The sequence below is a fragment of the Xiphophorus hellerii genome, chromosome 1 (genome assembly GCF_003331165.1).
Source record: "Xiphophorus hellerii strain 12219 chromosome 1, Xiphophorus_hellerii-4.1, whole genome shotgun sequence".
Classification (NCBI taxonomy): domain Eukaryota; kingdom Metazoa; phylum Chordata; class Actinopteri; order Cyprinodontiformes; family Poeciliidae; genus Xiphophorus; species Xiphophorus hellerii.
The window spans coordinates 22,671,581-22,690,535 of NC_045672.1; the positions used below are offsets into that span (position 1 = coordinate 22,671,581).

Below are 18,955 nucleotides of genomic sequence, written 5' to 3' on the forward strand. Positions count from 1 at the left end.
ATATGAACTAGGATCATTTACTTTAACGAGTATTTCTTGACATCCATCCAAACAAAGGGTTTCTTATAGCTGCAATAAATCTTTTATTTTGTGACCCTCCCTGCTATTTTAGTTTAATTTAATGTCTTTTTGTCGATCTGGGTCATATTGGGGTATGTGTATCAGGTTTCTGACCATCTAAAACAAAGTATAACACAAAAGAACATTAAATACTTTTAAGAAATTGAAGTCAGTTCAACTGATGGTCAGACTAATGGTTACAAGGTTTTATTCTCTGAAAGTAAAAACACACATTTGAAGGGAAGACAAATGAATACAGAATCTTCAAAAAAAAATAAAAATAAAAATCATATAACAACGTACAATAAGAAAGAGGCTAAATAACAAACCACATTCAACGGTACGCTCATTTGGTTTAGTCAAACAATACTGGAAGAGAATAACTTCAGTCAGGACTACAATAACACCTTCAGTCGTGGGAAGATAAAAACTTCTGCAGACCTTAATAACCTGCTACATATATGTTACAAGCTACATCCATTTTAGTTCAACTACTAACATGAAGTTTTTTATTCATCGGAGTGTTCACCGCCTCACTCCAATGTCAGGTAATAAAATATTGTATTATTCTCATCGTGTAAAATAGTCACTTATCTGATGTGCTTGGTCAAACTTCTTTAAGGCTTTTTAAATATAAAACTAGAATTATGACATCATCTTTTTATGGCAGGAAAATTTAAGACTTTTCTTTAAGCAAGAGCCCTCTGGGGGGTTTGTAAGTCTCTTCATTGGTAAGCAAAATACCCATTCCTTTTATTAAACCTTTTACTAAAAAGATGTCCACAAGTCATTTTTTCCAAGTTCAAGTCAAGTCATGAGTTTCTAAGTACTCTGAACATTCTCACACTGGATGCATGGCGGAAACCACAGAGTTACTGTTATGGATATAACTCATTATTATGAGCCTTAATTGTGAGACACAAAATGTCTCCCCAATTAAAATATGAAATTGTTCAATGAAATATAGATTGCAACTAGTTTTTGATTCAATCAGTAAGGAAGTGTTTTCAATAAGAACAGGACAGTGCAAATCTTTTCAATAGAGGTGGGAATTTATCGTATCATTTATCATTCTCCTGATGAATTTCTTTTCATGATAAGGATTTTGATTTATCGCTGTCATGATAAATTAGAATTATTGATGCTTAAAAACCCAAACTGTCCTTATTGTCCAGATCAATAAACAATAATCAAATTGAAAATATGGTTAAACCAGTTACTGTGACCTTTATGTGACCAGCGTTCTTCAAGAGCAGTATTTGTGTTTGTGGAGCTACAATTGCTCTGTCATGCAGTCACAGCTATTAAGTTAAACTGAAGTAATAGTTCTTATTGTCATTTTTATTGATAAAAAAAATCACAATTGTGCAAAATATTGTGATAAAACTGCCCACCCCTACTTTTTATTTTAATGCTGTTACCAATCTAAAAAGACGTTGGAGTTAAATTGAGTGTGTCCTCAAATAACCCAGAGTCACAGTTGAAAATGAGAGACATCCATATAGTCATTATTATGATGCTACATTAGATATGAACCGGTAGCTCTGAGCCATTAATGGTCTGTGGTCCGCAAGCATCCCTGATTAATTAATCGAACGCAACCCTGTTGCATCAGAGCTCTGCTATCGTCTTACTTACTGAACTAAATGGTGATCAGTTTTAGCATGAAACCAAAACAGACTAACTTGAAACTTTACTAGGTAGCCTTATTGGTTATCTACTAAAATGAGCTACAGGTGAACTGTTCACCTGCATTACATGAGACTCGAGTCTCAAACTTAGAGTGTAAGTCGAGTCTGAAGTCATCGTTACATATTCTGCATAAACCAAGAAATTTGTTCTTGCTTCTGGAGCTGTGAGGAAAGGATGGCATGGTTGAGTTTTTGCAGCTTGTTCTCAACACATTGTGTGGAAATAATTAAATTTTTTTATCAGAAATTTGAGCTGGTTGTCATTAGTCACAACCAGGAAAAAGTGGAAATGTTGTGTTTTGTCAACATTTCATTTAAGAACAAAGTTCTGCTCTTGACTTTGCTGTGAAGTTTGAAATGTTCTGATTTGGTCTAAATTTGTTCTTTGAATAAACCAACAGATTCCTCAGTTATTGCAAAGAATGTAAAGTCTTTAAGTCAAAGATTTGAGTCTTCATCTCTGTGTTAAACGTGGCACAAAAAAAACTTTAAATGTAGCTCTCCTGCATTCACATAGAGTGCTTTACATTCTCCTTAGCATGCATTGCTACATGCAAGCAAAACAGCAGAACCCACAACATATATATATTTATACAGTAACAAGGAGCAAAGACATTCTTGCTTTATGGATAAAATCAGCTTCAGTAGCTACAAGAGACAGTTTATTCAACAAACAGAATTCTGTCATGCGCAAAAAAATTCTAACAAATAAATACAGCTAAATACAGCTTACTGTCGTTGCAAACTTTCCCCCCTTACAATAATGCCCTTTACACCGACTTCCTCCTTAAACTACTGAACTCCTGGAAGCTGTGCTCAGGCGACAGTGTGCTTCCAGGGGAGGAGAGTCCAGTATTGTCCTTGGATCTCGACGAGCAGCCCTCGATCCTATAGGAGACTGAGTTGTAGTAAACTGAGTTAACGTGGCCTCCGTGGTGTTTGCTGCGGTTCACCACAGGGTCGTCACAAACCTCTGAGCGGTAACACACGCAGGAGGAGCAGAGGGAGCTGACGCTCGTCTCCTCCCTCCGTCTTCCTGGCTTGATCCGAAAATGCAGCCTGTGCCTGCAGGGACGTTCCTGCCTCTCTGTGTCCTCAGCTGGGGAAGGGATGAGGTTGGTGCGACTGGTTCCCTCCTGCATGGGGAGGAAGAGTGTGCTGTGGCTGCGGCCGTGCACCATGCTGTCCCTGCTGGTCCTCTCCCTCTGTTCACCTACAACGCGGAGGCCGGTGGACCCCTCTAAAAGACCCTTGTCCCTCTTCAGCGAAGCTCTCTCCTGAGCATCCCGTCTTTCATCCTCGGTGTTCATGGTGAGGAAACGCAGGACCACCAAATTGAGAAAAGCTCCGATTACCGTCAGCCCCACCAGAATGTACATGAAGCTGAAGGCGACATAAGGCGTTTTCTCCTGGAGGTCCTCCTTCTTCTGCAGGGCCACAAAGTCCCCAAAGCCAATAGTGGTGAGAGTAATGAAGCAGTAGTAGTATGCATGGAAAAAGCTCCATCCCTCAAAGTGGGAAAAGGCTGCGGCTCCCACACACAGTGTTCCAATGCAGGACAGGAAGCCCACCAGGACCATGTTCTCCATGGACACCTCGGTGCGTCTGAAACCCAGACACTGCTTCATTTTGTGGAGGAGGTAGCGGACGAACGTGTTCATTCTCTCTCCGAGGCTCTGGAACATCACAAGAGTGAGAGGAATGCCGAGAACAGCGTAGAACATGCAGAAGACTTTTCCTGCATCTGTTCCTGGTGCAGCGTGTCCATACCCTTAATGCAGAGAGGTAAACAGAAGAAAGGGCAATATTGAAGCAACCCTTAGGAGGTACAACATGAGGTAAATATTTCTTTGAAATGCAGCTGAATGAAAGTAAAACATTCTTACTTCCAAAGAAAGGAGAAAAAAGCTGCGCCTCAACTTACCTATGGTCGTGATGACCGTAATGGCAAAATAAAAGGAGCCAGCAAATTTCCACTGCCTCCCGGCGCGGTGGGGCTCCGCTTGCAGCACCACTCGCTCGATTTCGCGGTAATCGTCCTCAGAGAAGCGGTACTTCCTCTTCATCTCACTGCGCTTCTGCTCCAAGATGCGCCTGCGGGAGTTCTCCGACTCGGACTCCAGCGCGTCAAACACCGCGGCGCCGACCAGCAGGTAGGAGAACATGCAGAGGATGAGCGAGAGGGTCCGGACGTTCTGCTTCTTCATCCTCGGTGTCGGCATGGGGAGTCCGGAGGATGAAGGAGAGGTGGGGAGGCTGCAGTTACATGTGGTGCGGCTTTTCAGCGTACAGACATCACATCGGTGCTGCAGCCTGTTGCGTTCAACAAAAGCAGCGGAGGCGGGCAGGCAGGCAGGAAAATAAAGCCTGCAAGTGCGGTTTGAGCTGTTTTCAGTGTATGTATAAAAATGCGTATGCAGCCTACCTGCTCTTGATGTGGCCATCTGTTTAAACAAGTGGCCCCGCATTACTTCATCGCATGCGCAAAGCAACCTCCAGTGAAAGGCTGTCTTTAATGTAGGTGTGTGTTTGGAGAGGCTTCAGCACCACGGACAGCAACCTGCGGATTTCAGTCAGTTGTAGACTTTGAAATATACAGTGCCACAATGTCCCACTAATTATAATAACAATGATAGTAAACATTTTATTTTTTCAGATAAATACGACAAGATTGTTGGCGAAACAAACCAGACGCAATGCTTTACATTAACTTAAACTGAAAACAATGGAAGCAAAGCATTAAAAACCGGAACAACCGTTTAATGATGCCTCCTGTTTTCTTCTTAATATTACAGTGAGTTGAGATTTCAGTGGCTCTATTTGAGTAACACATAAAGGTAGGTAAAATAGTAGCGGTGCAAAGTTTTGCATGTGTAAATTGTTTAATCAAGCATAATAAACTGTTTCTAACATCTCTAAAGAGACAACAGGAGCTTTCTAATAAATAATTTCTTTATTGTCAATGTGAGGTAAGACAGTGGCTGAAGCGGGGCGTTTTGTCATGCTAAATGAAAAATATGACATATTTGCATTACAGAAACTAATTAAGATGTTTTCTAAATTACTCACACTGGGGGTTTTCTGAGCTTGTATGTTCTCCTTGTGCATGTCATGGGATCTGTACTGGTACTCTGACTTCCTCCTTTAATCCAAACACATGACTTTTAGATTCATTGGTAACTCTGGATTGTCCTCAGGAGAGAGAGTTTGTGTCTGTGTGTGTGTCCACTCTGTACCCTGCCTCTCGTGGCCCAATGGCCGCTGGAGATAGCCACCCTATGGGTAGGTGAAGGGCACATTTAAATAGAACTTTATTATTACTTAATTTTTATTTAATTTTGTTACTTTTGGACTTCCATACAGATGTATGTAAAACCAAAATGCTAAGCCAGTTAAAGTTAAATCGAAAGCTAATATTTGGAGCCAATTATTTTAAAGCTTCAAAATAATACGCTTTTGACTTGTGACAAATAAAATTAAATTAAATGGTATTGCTGCTAGTTTTAATTATCAAATGACTAAATTAAAGCATTTTATACAAACAGATTTTAAATGAAAAATGGAAAAATAGCCAATAAAATTAATTCTTCACTGCAGTATACTAACAGTTTAACTATACTGATTTAAAAAAAGAAGTGATAAAACCTTTATTTAAAAATAGCATCACGTTCTTAAAAAACCGTCAGATCAGAGAAACATGCTGATGTTTTTTTTTCTCAATATTAAAATGCTGGCACAACATGTACAACGTGAGTGAAGAAAACAGGTTGGCTAGATGCTTCCTTACTGTAGGTGATGCCGGTTGCCATGGTGACTGCACTTGTATCCGAGGCACAGACTTTGGCCATCAGTTAGGATGAAGCTAATAGAAACGTAATGATCATGGCTCTTGGCTGGTAAATGATATCATCAGTGCATCACAGCTTTTGTCTTAGTCGAATGTGAGGAAGAAGAAGAAAGAAAAAGCAAAGAGAGAAAGACAGAAAGAAACAAAAATGAAGGAAGAAAGAAACAAAGAGACGAAGAAAAGAAGCTGCATCTGAATAATGCAGGTGGATTTTCACGTGTTCTTTTGTTCTCACAGAGCATCCTGCTCTATGTGCTCCTGTTTTTGTCTTAAGTGGTTAAATCAGCACACTTATGTCCTTGTTTGGATTCAACCAGCTCTCCATAAATCAATTATATCTCAGCTGATAAGAGAGAAACCTGATGCTCCAACAGTCACCAATCAATCCAGACGGCTTTGAGTCACATCCTTTTCTCTGCCGACAGACGTGGGACAAAGTGAGGGAGGCTACACTGACTCAAAGAGATAGATGCTTCACTTAATGAACTCTGCTATCTCTGTTCTCGCAAAGGTACATTGCATTAGGACACACACACACACACACCCGCACACACTGTATATTATCATCTAATACTGAAAGTTCACATGCATGCCTCACTGGTTTGAAATTTATGTTTATTTTTAGCTGTTGCTGCAACAACAACCTACAATTACTGTGTTTGGTGCAAAAGTTTTTGTCAATTTTATCTAATCCACATAAAGGAAAAGTATATCCACAGGGTTAAAGACATATATTCACTCCTCACTAATTTTAGCATGACTTTATTTTAGGAACTTGCAGAGAAACCACAAAATTTTTGGCTGACCATTCGTCTTTTCGCAATGAATTTAAATTAGTTGATGTCCTGTGACAAAACTGACTTATTGTCTATTTCTATTAAGGTTGAAAGTGAGATTTTCCAGAAGCCTGATGCTTGACTGCTCCATCCGTTCCCAAACCATCTTTAAGGAAATTTTATGATCACTGTCTCGTCAGAAAATCTTCTCTTAAGAAGATAGTTTGGGTGAGAGGGTAAAAACCTGTGAAAATAAAGTGTCTCCCATTAGGACACAAAAAAACTGACAATTATTTGATTTTCTTTGCCATGCTAAGAAGTAGGTAAAAAATATTCCTTGCAGAAATCTATTAAATATTAGCTGATACATCCATTTCGGCTATACTTTCTGAATGTCCACAGATTTTCTAAGACATTTTAAAGATACAAGAGACATTCAGTGTACAGCAGGTATTTTCTGTGTTGAAGAAATGAAATTTGTAATAAAATTTTAAAAAAAAAAACCTCTAACATTACATCTGGTGTAGAAGTAAATCTGACAGAGCGGATTTATAAATGAAGAAACCGCTTGTCGGTTTCTTCATTCTTCATGGTGAAAAGCCTGGTGTTGGCTTTTCACCAGGAGGCCCATGCAGAGATACTGATCTGCTAGTCGCCTCTGATTAAAGAGTGGACAGATTATGAATACCCGATAAGACTTTTTGGAGTAGAAATCTCATTATAAACTTCTCAAGAACTAATTTGGTTTCACTGACGAATTCATTTGCCTGGGAAGCTTAGCGGTGATTGGGAGGGAAGATGCTAAGAATCTGTTGTGGCGCTTCCCTTTGCCTTTTTCAGTTTCTAATTTCTGCCGTGTTCAATTAAATATGGAAATCTGTAAAATGGACAAATATAACACACACAACATGTCTTATTTATAAAAACTGGATGGAACGGGCTACTAATATACATGGTTTTCAGTTCTTATCAATAAAAAATAAAACAGATGAGCACTCACACAATCACTCCTATGTGAAATATAAATCTACATCATACTTTTTAGAGTTTGTTTTGCAAAACTATGTTTTCTTCCACCTCAGAAGTTTGCATTACAATCATGAAAAATATGTTGTTGTTTTTCTCTTAAAGCAGAAACTTTTTTAAGTGAAATGGTCATTCATATTTCAGAAAAGTGTTGTGGCATGTTAATTTAATTTTGATTATATTATTTTAACATTAATCTGAAGCAACTAAAACCTGCCTTTGGAAGATTGGTTGCTACAGTCAAGTTAAGCTGCGTTAATCAAATGATACACAAATAAAAGTTTTCCATTCCGCCTTACAATAAAGACATTTGTTGAAGTATTAAGTGGGTTGTTTATTTTTATATAGCATATTTTCGGTTCAAATGATTGTTACTTTACCAAAGTGTGGCCTTGATTTGGACTCTAAAATATCAGTAACACTCAACTCTTAGGAACGACGAACCTAAGAAAAGTAACTGTATTGCTTAAAATCTTTACTGAACTATTTAACCTTCAGTAAAATACACATTCAACACAAAATAGAAAGGCACTGCTGCCTGATCTGCTATTATAACATGTATTTTAGTGCCACTCAGTAATATTTCTCTTAAAAAGCAGCAAAGCATGGACCAGGTAAAAAATACACATAACCATAGGATAAATTTATTTGTTTGTGAGTTTCACAGCTCATATTTAGGGAAGCACCGGTTTCTAACACAGTGGAGTCTGACTGTGTTAGGAAGGATCCCTGCTGAAGAGCGTTCTCACTGATTATAGTCTCACTTGGTGGCGAGAAAATTGAGTTGCCGCAGAGTAACAAATCACCTCCTAAGTTTGCTGCAACTCAATTACAACTTTGCTTGGCACCTTTTTACCACATGCTCTACATAGACTAGTAGGAATAAAAATCTAACCTGCATTAAAATTGAGCAGCTAGGTGTAATATTATAATTTTGGCTTTTTGGGTATTTTTTTTACAGCTTACTGAATATATTTTCTGCAAGATGCTCCCATTAGTAGCTCATTTAGTTTTCACTGGAAATTGTCATCTATAATAATTGATTTTTTGATCTTTTTACTGTCAGCCTCATTATTATACTGCATTTGTGTATAAAGTTTTCTGCTCAGCAACATTAAACGGAAAAGGGAACATTTGTATTTCGGTGACTGAGACATTTTACATGTAACGTGAATCTGGGCGAATCGGAACCACTCACGTTTGCTGATCTCACACAGAGAAAGGTGACAGGGGTTTTATGAAGCAGAGGTACAAAATAACAACAGCAAACACTTGGATGCCTGCAGAGCCCCGCGGTTACCACAGTAACTGCGAGCAAAAATAGTAACCCACACCAGCATCTTTTCAACACCGAACCCCCAGTGATAACACAGGATTCTATTTATACCCTCTAATGGTGAAATAGGCCGGTGTATAAATGTATCAGTCCAATTACAGTCAAAAGATGAAGAACGTGGAACGATTACATGTTGCCACCTCTGATATCCCTGTTTCTGCTGCCGGCTCTTACAGCACAGCCTCTCATGGTGAATAGTAAGGTCAGATTTCAGACTAGAAATGTGTGTGTTATGTACAAATCATGTTTATGTTGAGGACATTGGATCAATGTCAGGAAAAACTACTCACATTCAATGATTTTACAGTGTGGACTTATACTGACACTGCAAAATATAGAAACAGAGCTATGTTACCATCCTTTATTAAGTACTTATTTGGATTGTATGCACAAGTATACACAGATATTTCTACAAATCAGGAATTATCCACCCTTAGGCATCTTCAACTTAATTTTAACACTTGCCCATAATTTCTTTAAAAAAATACATTAAAAAAAACATTTAAAAAAACACAAAGCTACAACATGTTAGTCATGCATGTCATACATCAGGCTGTGTGAGAGCTTTTGGCATTAACAAGTACTTTCAAATGTGACAATCAGGTGTGAACAAACACTCAACTGTAGTAAAGGAAAAAATGATCTATCATAATTTGACCTTCACAAACACACACACTATTTGATTAAGTATCCAAGTAAATAAAAGGAGGTACCTGAAGGATGACAAGAGAAAGAGGAACTGATATTGATCAGGTAAAAAAGAAAGAGATGGAAAATCATCTCCACCGAATTACATTCTGGTAAACAATATGTGAATACAGAGTATTTTCAGTCCCAGAAGAGGTTGACAAATGTATGGGGGAATTTTTCTGCCATAATCCAGGAGCACACATTTTCAGTCTGAAAAGCAAGATTCCATGTCTTTTGTTATCAAAACTTTTAATACTTTTGCTTACATTTTTATTTTAAAAAAAAATAATGAGTCACCCAGCCCCAGACTCTCAAACCTGTCTACCTTTGTGTGTGTAGCGTTCTCAACCAGTCCAGTCCGTTCTGTGACTGATGCAGATCTCTTCTCTTGCAGCTGGAATATTTCAATTGTTATCTCTTCAAATCTGAATTCCTTCCTGACTTTCTAGGTCAGAGCAGCTTAGTGCATTTGACACAGTGGATTTTCTGTGGAGAAAAACATGTCCAAATAACATAATTATTAACAAATAACATGGTTATTATTCTTACTCTCTCCCAGTCTCTTTCTAAATGCCCGCCTTAGTTGAGTTTAGTAATCTCTGCAATGCTTCAGATGTTGTTCTGTTTTTATGTGACCTCTTGGAAGAATCAGCCGAGTGCTGTTGATGTAATTTGGGCAGCCTGGGAAGGTCTACCCCTGTTTTATTTTTTCTCCATTTGCAGGTTCTCTGGGTTACTTTGAAAATGACTTTGTAACCTTTCCAAGAACATAAAAATTGGTTTCCGGAGAAACGGAAGAAAGTTGTGTGGTCTGATAGTTTAGATTTATCTTGTTCCAGAGAAAAGGGCACAACAGGGTACAAACCGAGCTGCATAAAGTGATAATTTACAATTTGTAAATTATGTGTATTCTACTATCGTTTGCACTGCAGCATCATGTACAGATTTTGATATTTGGACTGCTGCCTCTGCTGTTTACTAGTGTTTGTTCAAGTGATTACTGCAATAAGATACATTATTTATGATCTTCATAACAATATTCTACCTTGTCTGTCCTTATTAACAAACAGTTTTTTCCTCAAAGTCAAGGATTTAAAATCTCAACATAATTGAACCTCATTTTTGAGTTTCAGAGATAAAACAACAGAGATAGAATATTTAGAGTTAGAACTTTAACAATTAATCATACTATGAATATCTATTATCACTTCCATTTGGAGTTCCTCGTTAATCAGTTAGATTTTATGTTATTTGCTTATGTTGCATTTTGTAATTTACTATTAAATAAAATAAATTAGTTATTACTAATTGGTTTATTTGTATTATTTTTTCATTATTGCATTTTGTAATTAGATGTGTGAGAAGAAATATACATCTTAATCTTGTAATTAGATCATACTGATTGAGAGAAAGTATTTAGTCTTCTGCTTCAAATTTGATAGAGACCAATAAAAAAAAATTGCAACATTATTAATGAGACTGAGAAGACTTTTGATATGACTTGTTGACTTATAAATGAAAGTAATACACTTATTCAAATTTGAATTGAGACAGATATTATGAAAGTTGTGATTTTGTGTTCTGGCTTACAAATAGCCTGTACTAATATTTTTACGTTTTAATTAAAACATTCCTAAATTTATTTATAAAACAGATTACACATATTTTATTTATATAGACTTATTATGCACTTGACCTGCATGTTTTTGCTCTGCCGTTACATAACTGTCAGATGAAAAAATAGTTTTTTCTGTACTTAAAATAAGCTGTCTGACTCAGCTGATTTGCACTTTAACACTTAAAGCCAACGCAGAAATTATATTGCCTTCAAGTAGAATCGTAAATATAAAATGATTAATCCTTGGAAAACCACTATTAAAGTGCCAAATAGAATCACGTTGAAGTAAATTCCCTCTTTAATCATATGACAAGAAGAAGTGACTTACTCAAATAAATTGTTTTTGAAGGTAAACTTGAGGTGAATTTAGCTGTGTTGATTATTATTGTCAGTATCTCCAATTGTAGTTGCCTGACAATCATCAGAAAAGCGAGTTCGCATTGGAGACTCACTTTGTAAGAGTAGAGGTTTCTTTACGCTAATATAAAAAGTACCTAATATTTACGCACCCCTTTTTCTTAGTAAAGTTTTTTTGTTAATTGTCACATTTCCTACTCAGCGCAAGCACCTGAACGCAGCGTCATCACTGCAGCCTTTATACGACGGAAGGCAACAGAGACGGATGGTGAGGGCCGTCCCCGTCTCTTACCGGAACATGAAAGTAGAACTGATTAAAACCCGGTTATAGTACCGAACCAGGCTACCTTTTATATACTCTTAATTTTTTTTCAATTACAAAAAAAAAAAAAAAAAAAAATGGAAGACGACTATGTGTGTGAATACGACTCGACATGGGACACAGAGAGCGATGGAGACGACCCGGCCGGAGAGAGCCAGAGCCGTCGGTCAAATCAAGACAAAAACAAGTCTTCCTGGGCTATTGTAAGTGCTTTCATTGCAGGCCAGCTCAGTTTTAATGCGCAAAAACCCTGTCTTGCTATCATTCACTTCCGTTTAGGCACGTACTCTAGTGGAAAAGCTAATGTTAGCTAATGTTTCCTCACTGCTGCAACCTCGCTAACTAGCTTAGCTAGCCATTGTAACTTCCTTTTTTTTAAATATTTGGCTTACGGTTTTTTTTAATCTAAGCCTCCGTTTTATTATTTATTAAAGAGTTTTTCAGCTTCATTGTCTTACAGATCACATAACCAGAAGTAACGATATGTATCCTGCTTTTATTTGACTTGTATAGTCTTGATGCGCTAATTGGCTGCAATATTCGATTTTTTTATTTATTGCAGTGGCATCACACACCCAGAAATATGAGGGCAGCAAAAGACATGCAGAATTACAGAAGAGGATATCCTGTAAGTAATACGTGGCAATTAAAAAATAATTTCCGTTTAGAGCAAGTAATGAGCTTTTTTAATATTCACAGAATCTAACAGATGATGATTGCTCAGAAGACAAAATGAACAACCTACAGTTCTATCTAAACAAGTTTCCATCTGCTCCTGATGGTAACACAGTTATGTTTTTTTTAAAGATTGGTATTTATATTTTTAAAATGTTTTTGTTTTGTTCTAATTGTATTTTTTTTTAATTTTTGGTACAGATATCTATATTGAGTCCTTTCTTAAAGAATGGAAAAACGACTACAAAAAATTGGAGAGGGTTCACTCTTACATCCAGTGGTATGTATTATACGAGTGTTTAACATTATTCAAGTATACTGAAGATACACAATACTGGTTTCTATTTAATATTGCAATTGCAAAAGACTGTTTGGATGGAATGTTTCATAGGCTGCAGGATACAGTTTCAATACAACATAAAACAGAACTGGAAACAAAGCAGCTGCACGATTTTGTCACATTTGCCGTGTATCAGAGTTTCCCAATGCTGGTTCTTCGGCCACACTGCCCTGCAGGTTTTAGCTGTTTTCATGCTTTGCCACACCTTTTTAAATTTGAAGGGAAATGAAGCTTAAGCTTAAGATAAATTGACTTTCTCCAGATGTGTTGGAGCATTTAAGAGATGCTGCCTGAACGACAACGGCTGACCAATGCCGCTCAAGGTTTTTTGGGGTTGAACAATTTTAATTCTGATGACACCATGTCAAGAAGTAAAGCGTTTCCTGTGCGTGTAATGTCAGATCGTCCTCAATTATTAAGCTAAATCTGTAGATAAAAAGACAAAAACATATGTTTTTAAATAGATTTAAAGCTGTATGTTCACTATATATGTTTGGATTTGACATTTGCTGCATTGTTGTTTGCTTTCTGGGATAAAGAAATACTTAATTTTATTGCGTTTACAAAGATCAGCTTGTAGCATATCTGTAGAGCAGTTTCAATCATTACTGTTTTTTCTCTCTTCAATCATCTACAAGGTTGTTTCCACTGCGAGAACCAGGGGTTAATTATATGGCTTCAGAGCTCACCAAGAAGGAAATTGAGGTAAGTTACTACTACTGAACTATGACTTTAAACAGGTTTGTTGCTCTTTAAAATTTAGGACTGCCAAATTTTTTAAATAACCTAATTGTCTTTTACTTCCTGTATTTAAATATTTACTAAAAATCAGCCAATATATAAGCATTTACTTTTTCAGCATAAAATTTAGTCTATAACTTTAAAATTCTGTAACTGTTCATTTTCAACGTTGAGACATGACATTGGTGTTATTTCAAAGTTTTATTTTAAGCTGTTTCACAGAAAAGGGTTTATTTTAGTATTAAAATGTTGACAAAATTGCTAATATGAATAAATTCCCTACCAAATAGTTCATAATATATTGATATCTATTTGCAACCTCTTTTTTTTTTTTTTTGCACAACTTAATTCAACTACTAACTGACATCTGTGTAAAAAAAAAAAAAAAAGCAGCTGCTATCAACTGGGCTTTTTGGACTGCAGCGTAAAACAAGAGATGGTACAAAGTGAGGAAAAGATAGATCAAGAGTGTGTTAAGCTGGAGTGGAGGCGTTGGGAGGCTGCAGCCTGCTCTCTCAACAGTCCTGTAATAGCAAAACCACATCTATGCACATGGTGAAAGTGTTCACATTGACAATATTTTCTGTTTGTAAATATTGTGTGCTTGGAGTGCTAATTTATTGTTTGTAATAAAAGTGTTCTTATGGGTACTATATAAACTGTTTTCATGCAGTGCTTTCTACATTGCATGCTGGATATTATTTCATGCAATTGTTAAATTATTCAGTCATGTTACTCACCTATCCAACTACCTCTATTAGGTATTTTAATTTTTGTCTTGATGTACTTATTTCTGTGAATCTAAACTATTTGCTTATTGCTGAATCCTTCTTCTAGTTGTCATATTTCTAAAGCACAACATCATGTCATAAAGGGGGAAAAAAAAAAACGTGTAAATGATTTAGCTTTTACTGTGTGCTTAGTGAAGAATTAAACCACTAAAGAGGAAATACAAAAAATAGACTGAAATATTAAACAATCATTTGGCTCATTTTTACATTTGGTTCCCAAAATAAAGCAAGTGTGTCTTCAACCATCTGTGTTTTATTATTAGCAGCTATTGTGGCATTAGTTTGGTGCGGAGTGCTTTAGATAATAGGTTGCGGTTCATGTATTATTTTTTTTTGCCCTGGCACTTTACAAATAGCTATAATAATACATGAGTGAATCCTCTTCTGAATGAGAATGGAAATTCCCGCTGGTGTTGTTTATGTGGCTTATTTGACACAAACTGGTTGCAAAGTTTGCAGATGCGAACAAACAAATTAAGGCCTCAGTGTGAAACACTAAGTCAGTTGAAAATGTTCAAATTCACATTATGAAGCAGGTGAAAAACTAAGTGCCTCTGTCCTACATGGCGGTCTTGATGAAAAATCAACTAACTAATCACGCTCTGCCATTGTAACCTGTTATCTTATCTCCCTTCACTAAACTGTTGAACATGATTAAATCAAGTTAGGGAAGTAAACTAAATGTAGAAGACTTTTTATTTATTTAAAAATGTCAACTATTTTCTATTTTTTTACATTTGCTTTCCATTTTTCTAATATTTTAATTGTGAATTTATGTTTTTGAATTAAGTCTCTTATCTACCTACTTACCTCAACATTTGGATACATTTTTTCTTATCGGCACCAAGAAGCCAAATGTACGACCCAGAAAAGCCACAACACCTTACACATCAAAAGAGCAATGGGACACTAAAACAAAACAGCAGCGCTTCTATAATCCTTGTCTCTTTAAACCTTTTGAATTTATGCGCATTTTAAACTTATTCTATTTGCCCAAAAGGCTTTCAAGAAGAATGAGGATGCCAAAAGGAGGCTGGTGGAGGCATATGAACTCATGTTGGGTTTCTACGGCATACGTCTTGTCAACAAAGAGACGGGGGAAGTGAAGCGTGCAGAAAATTGGAAGGAACGTTTTGGAAACCTGGAGAGGTAAACACCAATTTCAGTAAATTCTCAGATCTTGATGGTTTTGTCAGTAATTCCAGCTTCATCTGTCTGTTGTGTTGCAGAAATATGCACAACAACCTCCGAATAACTCGCATCCTGAAAAGCCTCGGGGAGCTTGGCTTCAAGCACTACCAGGCTCCGCTTGTGCGCTTCTTCCTGGAAGAGACTCTGGTCAAGAAGACGCTGAGTAACGTTAAGCGCAGTGTGTTGGACTACTTCCTGTTCGCCGTGCTGGAAAAGCAGGAACGCCAGGATCTTGTGCGCTTCGCTTACCATCACTACGAGCCAAAGGACAAGTTTGTGTGGTGTCCCAGAAAGATCCAGAAACAATTGAGGAAGGGCTCCAGAAATTCTGACGTCGGGAATGGAGACGATGTCTTGCACAGTAAAAAAGACGGGGATGCAGCAGTGCAGCAGAAAGAAGATGGGATGAATAATGTTACTAAGACTCCGGAAGGAAGTGATAAAATTAAAGACAAGAGCAAACAGGCGGAGGAGTCTGATGAGCCACCAGCAGAAACAGAGACTGTCGGGAACGGAAACGTGGAAACGGGGTCTAATATTGAAAATATGAGCAATGGAAATGAATTTCCAAATGATGATGACGACGACATCGATGAAATGGATCAGTCCCCCAGTCTAGACTGCGACATCAGAAAGAATGAGGCCACTGCAGACAGTGAAGAGAAATCTACCAGCAACGCCAAGGATGGTCAAGATCTGGACGTCATGCTAACCGGTGCGGATGGAGAGCCCGAAAAACCTCCAAAAAAGAAAAGGGAAGACGACGAGGTTCCGCCTAACAACGATCCTGCAACTGCTGCCGCTGGCCTGGTGCAGGACAAGGTTGCTCCTAACAAATCTACAGGTCAAACAAGCTCTTCAGTTCACACTCCTCTTAAGAGCTCAAAACACTCACCCTCTCTGTCTTCTGAAAGGGAGGAAAAGATCCCAAGGACGGATTTTATTCAACCGTCAGATCAAAAAGAAGACGAGATGGAAAATAGTTCAGCTTCAAATGGAATGCAGAGCAGCAAAGACATAGAAGGACAGAGCAACGGGACGGAGTCAGAGGACGTTCCCATGGATTCAACCCCCTCAAGCTCCAATCACAATGAGGGAGCCTCATGAATAAGTAGTGACAGAAGGAAATTCATATAAACTTAGATTTTATGTATTATAAGGACCGAATATGACTGGACATTTTCTAGGCCTTATTTCTACTATATTTGATGTTAAGATATTATTCATTCTTTTCACTTTAAATGAATTATGGTATTCTACATTTGGGTTTCTTAAAACTTTCAAGACAAAAACTGAAAAGACCAAAAGCAGCAATATGTTAATCAGATGCCATAGTTTAAGATTTAATCACATGAAGTGGTTTCAAAACAGGAAAAAAGTTATCTGATGCTGAGATTTGCAGCTGTAATGAAAAGAAGTGATTTAATTGTTGTTTTATGTATATTTGTATCAGCTGAATAAGGCCTTGGTTTAACTAAAATAGATTTTTTTTCTTTGACAATGTAAACATCAGACAGATAATTTCTCTACATACAGGTGCATCTCAACAAATTTGAACATCATGGAGGAGTTTAATTTATTTCAGTAATTCAGTTCAGAGTTAAAAACATACCCTAGTTTCATATATTTCAATATTCTTATTTGGTTTTAATTTTGATGGTTTACATCTAATAAAAATCAAAAGTTCCGTTTCTTAGAAAATTAGAATAAAAAAATGATTTCAAACAGAAAACTAATCATACTAAAATGTAATGTATTCAGTTTTTTGTTTGAGTAAGGGTGAGAAATTTTGGCTATTACATAAGACCAAATAAAGCCTTTTTATGTACAGAAATGTTATTTTATGGTCTACAAAACCACAGGGAAGACTACTGACTTGATATTGATACATCCACAAAGAGGGTCAAAATGTATCCAAGCATATTAATTGAAAGTTTAGTGGAAGAAAAAAAATTAGATTATATAAAGCAGATCCGGTATCAATGTTAGCCCCAATTAGAGCAACCTGGGCTTCCTTAAAACATCAGCACAGGCTGATTATCTTCACTGATGCAGTAATTCATGTAAAAATATTCCTGACCAAGGATTGGAACGTATATATATATATATATATATACAATATATATATATGGATAGAATTTATTAAAAATACTTTTTTATTATTGGTTTTATGTAATCCCTATTTTTAAGCTGAATTTTGCATTTTTATTATCTGTAAGCCACAATATTTAAAATGTATATGTAATGAATCTAAATAATGTTTCAATTTCGAATTCAATTATTCAAATAAATTAACTTTGAAGTTTAAATTTATTTAGATGCACCTCTTTTATGTTTGGGGTAGAAATTAACTGCAGCAGAAATGTAATATCTCTGCATACAGTTTTAAATGTGGGTTGAAAGAGGTTTTTATTTTATTTTAGCCACATTTCTTGCACTGAGATTTAATTGATTTCTATGAACTTTTTTCTCTCTTTGGGCTGTTTTTGTGTTTGTAAAACTGTTTTTTTTTTTTTTTAAATCCTGCTGTTCAAATGAAGTTGAAGTTGTATTTCAGAAAATGCTGCATACTGTATGCTGTCATGCTGATTTGGGAAGTCGATTGCAGCTGAAAGCCTTGCCAAAAAAAAAAAAACAAATGTGATGAGACTGGTTGATTGTACAATGTGTTTGTCTTGAATGAAACGAGAAATGCTTTGGCTGCAATTTAAACTCTGTATGTTCCTTTGAAATCGATGCAGTCCTTGAAAATGGCAGATCCGGTGTGATCAGGCATCCTTTTATATTTGCACTGATTTCTGCTATGACTTGTTGAAGTTACTGTATAATTTTACCTGAATAGACCTTTATAATAATTTCCCAGTTACACACCTGGCTGTTATGAGATCTGAATAAAGTCATCCTATTTTCTGAAAATGATCTGTTTGAATTTAAGATTTGTTGAAGTCCAAAGAACCTTTAATGTTTAATTTGCTGCTTTATATTATATTTAGACTTATCTTGTTATTTGAATACAGGCTCTCTTGGGTAACAGCAGCCAGAAGGTCTTCAAGTTAAATACCTAAAATGACTGGAGTTTGATGCAAAAGTCCAAACATATCAGTTATAGTTATCTTGCTCAAGTTAAGTTTAATACTGTTCTTCTTTGTCTTCAGTTTATACAGGAAATTCATATTAATCAAACTGCAGAAATCATGAGAATACTCTTAAGTTAGTCATGTGGTTATTATATTGTGTTATGCCAACCTTACTGTAAATTTGCATTTATATTACTGAATTTTGTTTGCAATATAATCTCCTTTTCTCCATAAATACGATATGAAAATCTGAAGAGATTTGTGCTTGTGAATCATAATCAGGTATGAAGTTTAGCTAAAGGAAGAAACCAGAGTGAGAATAGTATAAAGGGTCACCCTCTGGATAGGTCAACAATCTATCACAGGACAAACAACAATGCACATTTACTCTTAAGTAAGGACAGTTTGGAGAGAAAA

The 18,955-nt window shown here is 36.5% G+C and overlaps 2 protein-coding genes and 1 long non-coding RNA gene across 3 annotated transcripts; 2 read left to right on the plus strand and 1 right to left on the minus strand.

The window, feature by feature from the left end:
* Positions 1 to 251: 251 nt before the first annotated feature.
* kcnk15 (potassium channel, subfamily K, member 15) lies at positions 252 to 6,015 on the minus strand. Its single transcript, XM_032568443.1, has 2 exons — positions 3,676 to 6,015; positions 252 to 3,522 (listed from the first exon to the last, which is right to left on the minus strand). The coding sequence occupies exons 1-2, from the start codon at positions 4,217 to 4,219 to the stop codon at positions 2,522 to 2,524; spliced, it is 1,545 nt and encodes a 514-aa protein (XP_032424334.1). The 5' UTR covers positions 4,220 to 6,015; the 3' UTR covers positions 252 to 2,521.
* Positions 3,795 to 6,889, plus strand: LOC116723600 (uncharacterized). The gene is made up of 3 exons (XR_004340019.1): positions 3,795 to 3,904; positions 6,024 to 6,109; positions 6,481 to 6,889. It is a non-coding gene; the product is annotated as an uncharacterized LOC116723600 (long non-coding RNA).
* A 4,163-nt stretch (positions 6,890 to 11,052) lies between these two features.
* ogfr (opioid growth factor receptor) lies at positions 11,053 to 18,380 on the plus strand. Its single transcript, XM_032568300.1, has 7 exons — positions 11,053 to 11,926; positions 12,286 to 12,351; positions 12,423 to 12,504; positions 12,600 to 12,678; positions 13,377 to 13,443; positions 15,271 to 15,419; positions 15,500 to 18,380. The coding sequence occupies exons 1-7, from the start codon at positions 11,801 to 11,803 to the stop codon at positions 16,566 to 16,568; spliced, it is 1,638 nt and encodes a 545-aa protein (XP_032424191.1). The 5' UTR covers positions 11,053 to 11,800; the 3' UTR covers positions 16,569 to 18,380.
* The last annotated feature ends 575 nt before the right edge of the window (positions 18,381 to 18,955 follow it).

Coding starts and splice junctions, on each gene's coding strand:
- kcnk15 (XM_032568443.1), bottom strand. CDS start 4,219: ATGCGGGGCCACTTGTTTAAACAGATGGCCACATCAAGAGCAGGTAGG. Junction 3,523..3,675: donor TACGGTCATCACGACCATAG/GTAAGTTGAGGC, acceptor CTCTGCATTAAG/GGTATGGACACGCTGCACCA.
- ogfr (XM_032568300.1), top strand. CDS start 11,801: ATGGAAGACGACTATGTGTGTGAATACGACTCGACATGGGACACAGAG. Junction 12,505..12,599: donor GTTTCCATCTGCTCCTGATG/GTAACACAGTTA, acceptor TTTTTGGTACAG/ATATCTATATTGAGTCCTTT. Junction 12,679..13,376: donor GTTCACTCTTACATCCAGTG/GTATGTATTATA, acceptor ATCATCTACAAG/GTTGTTTCCACTGCGAGAAC.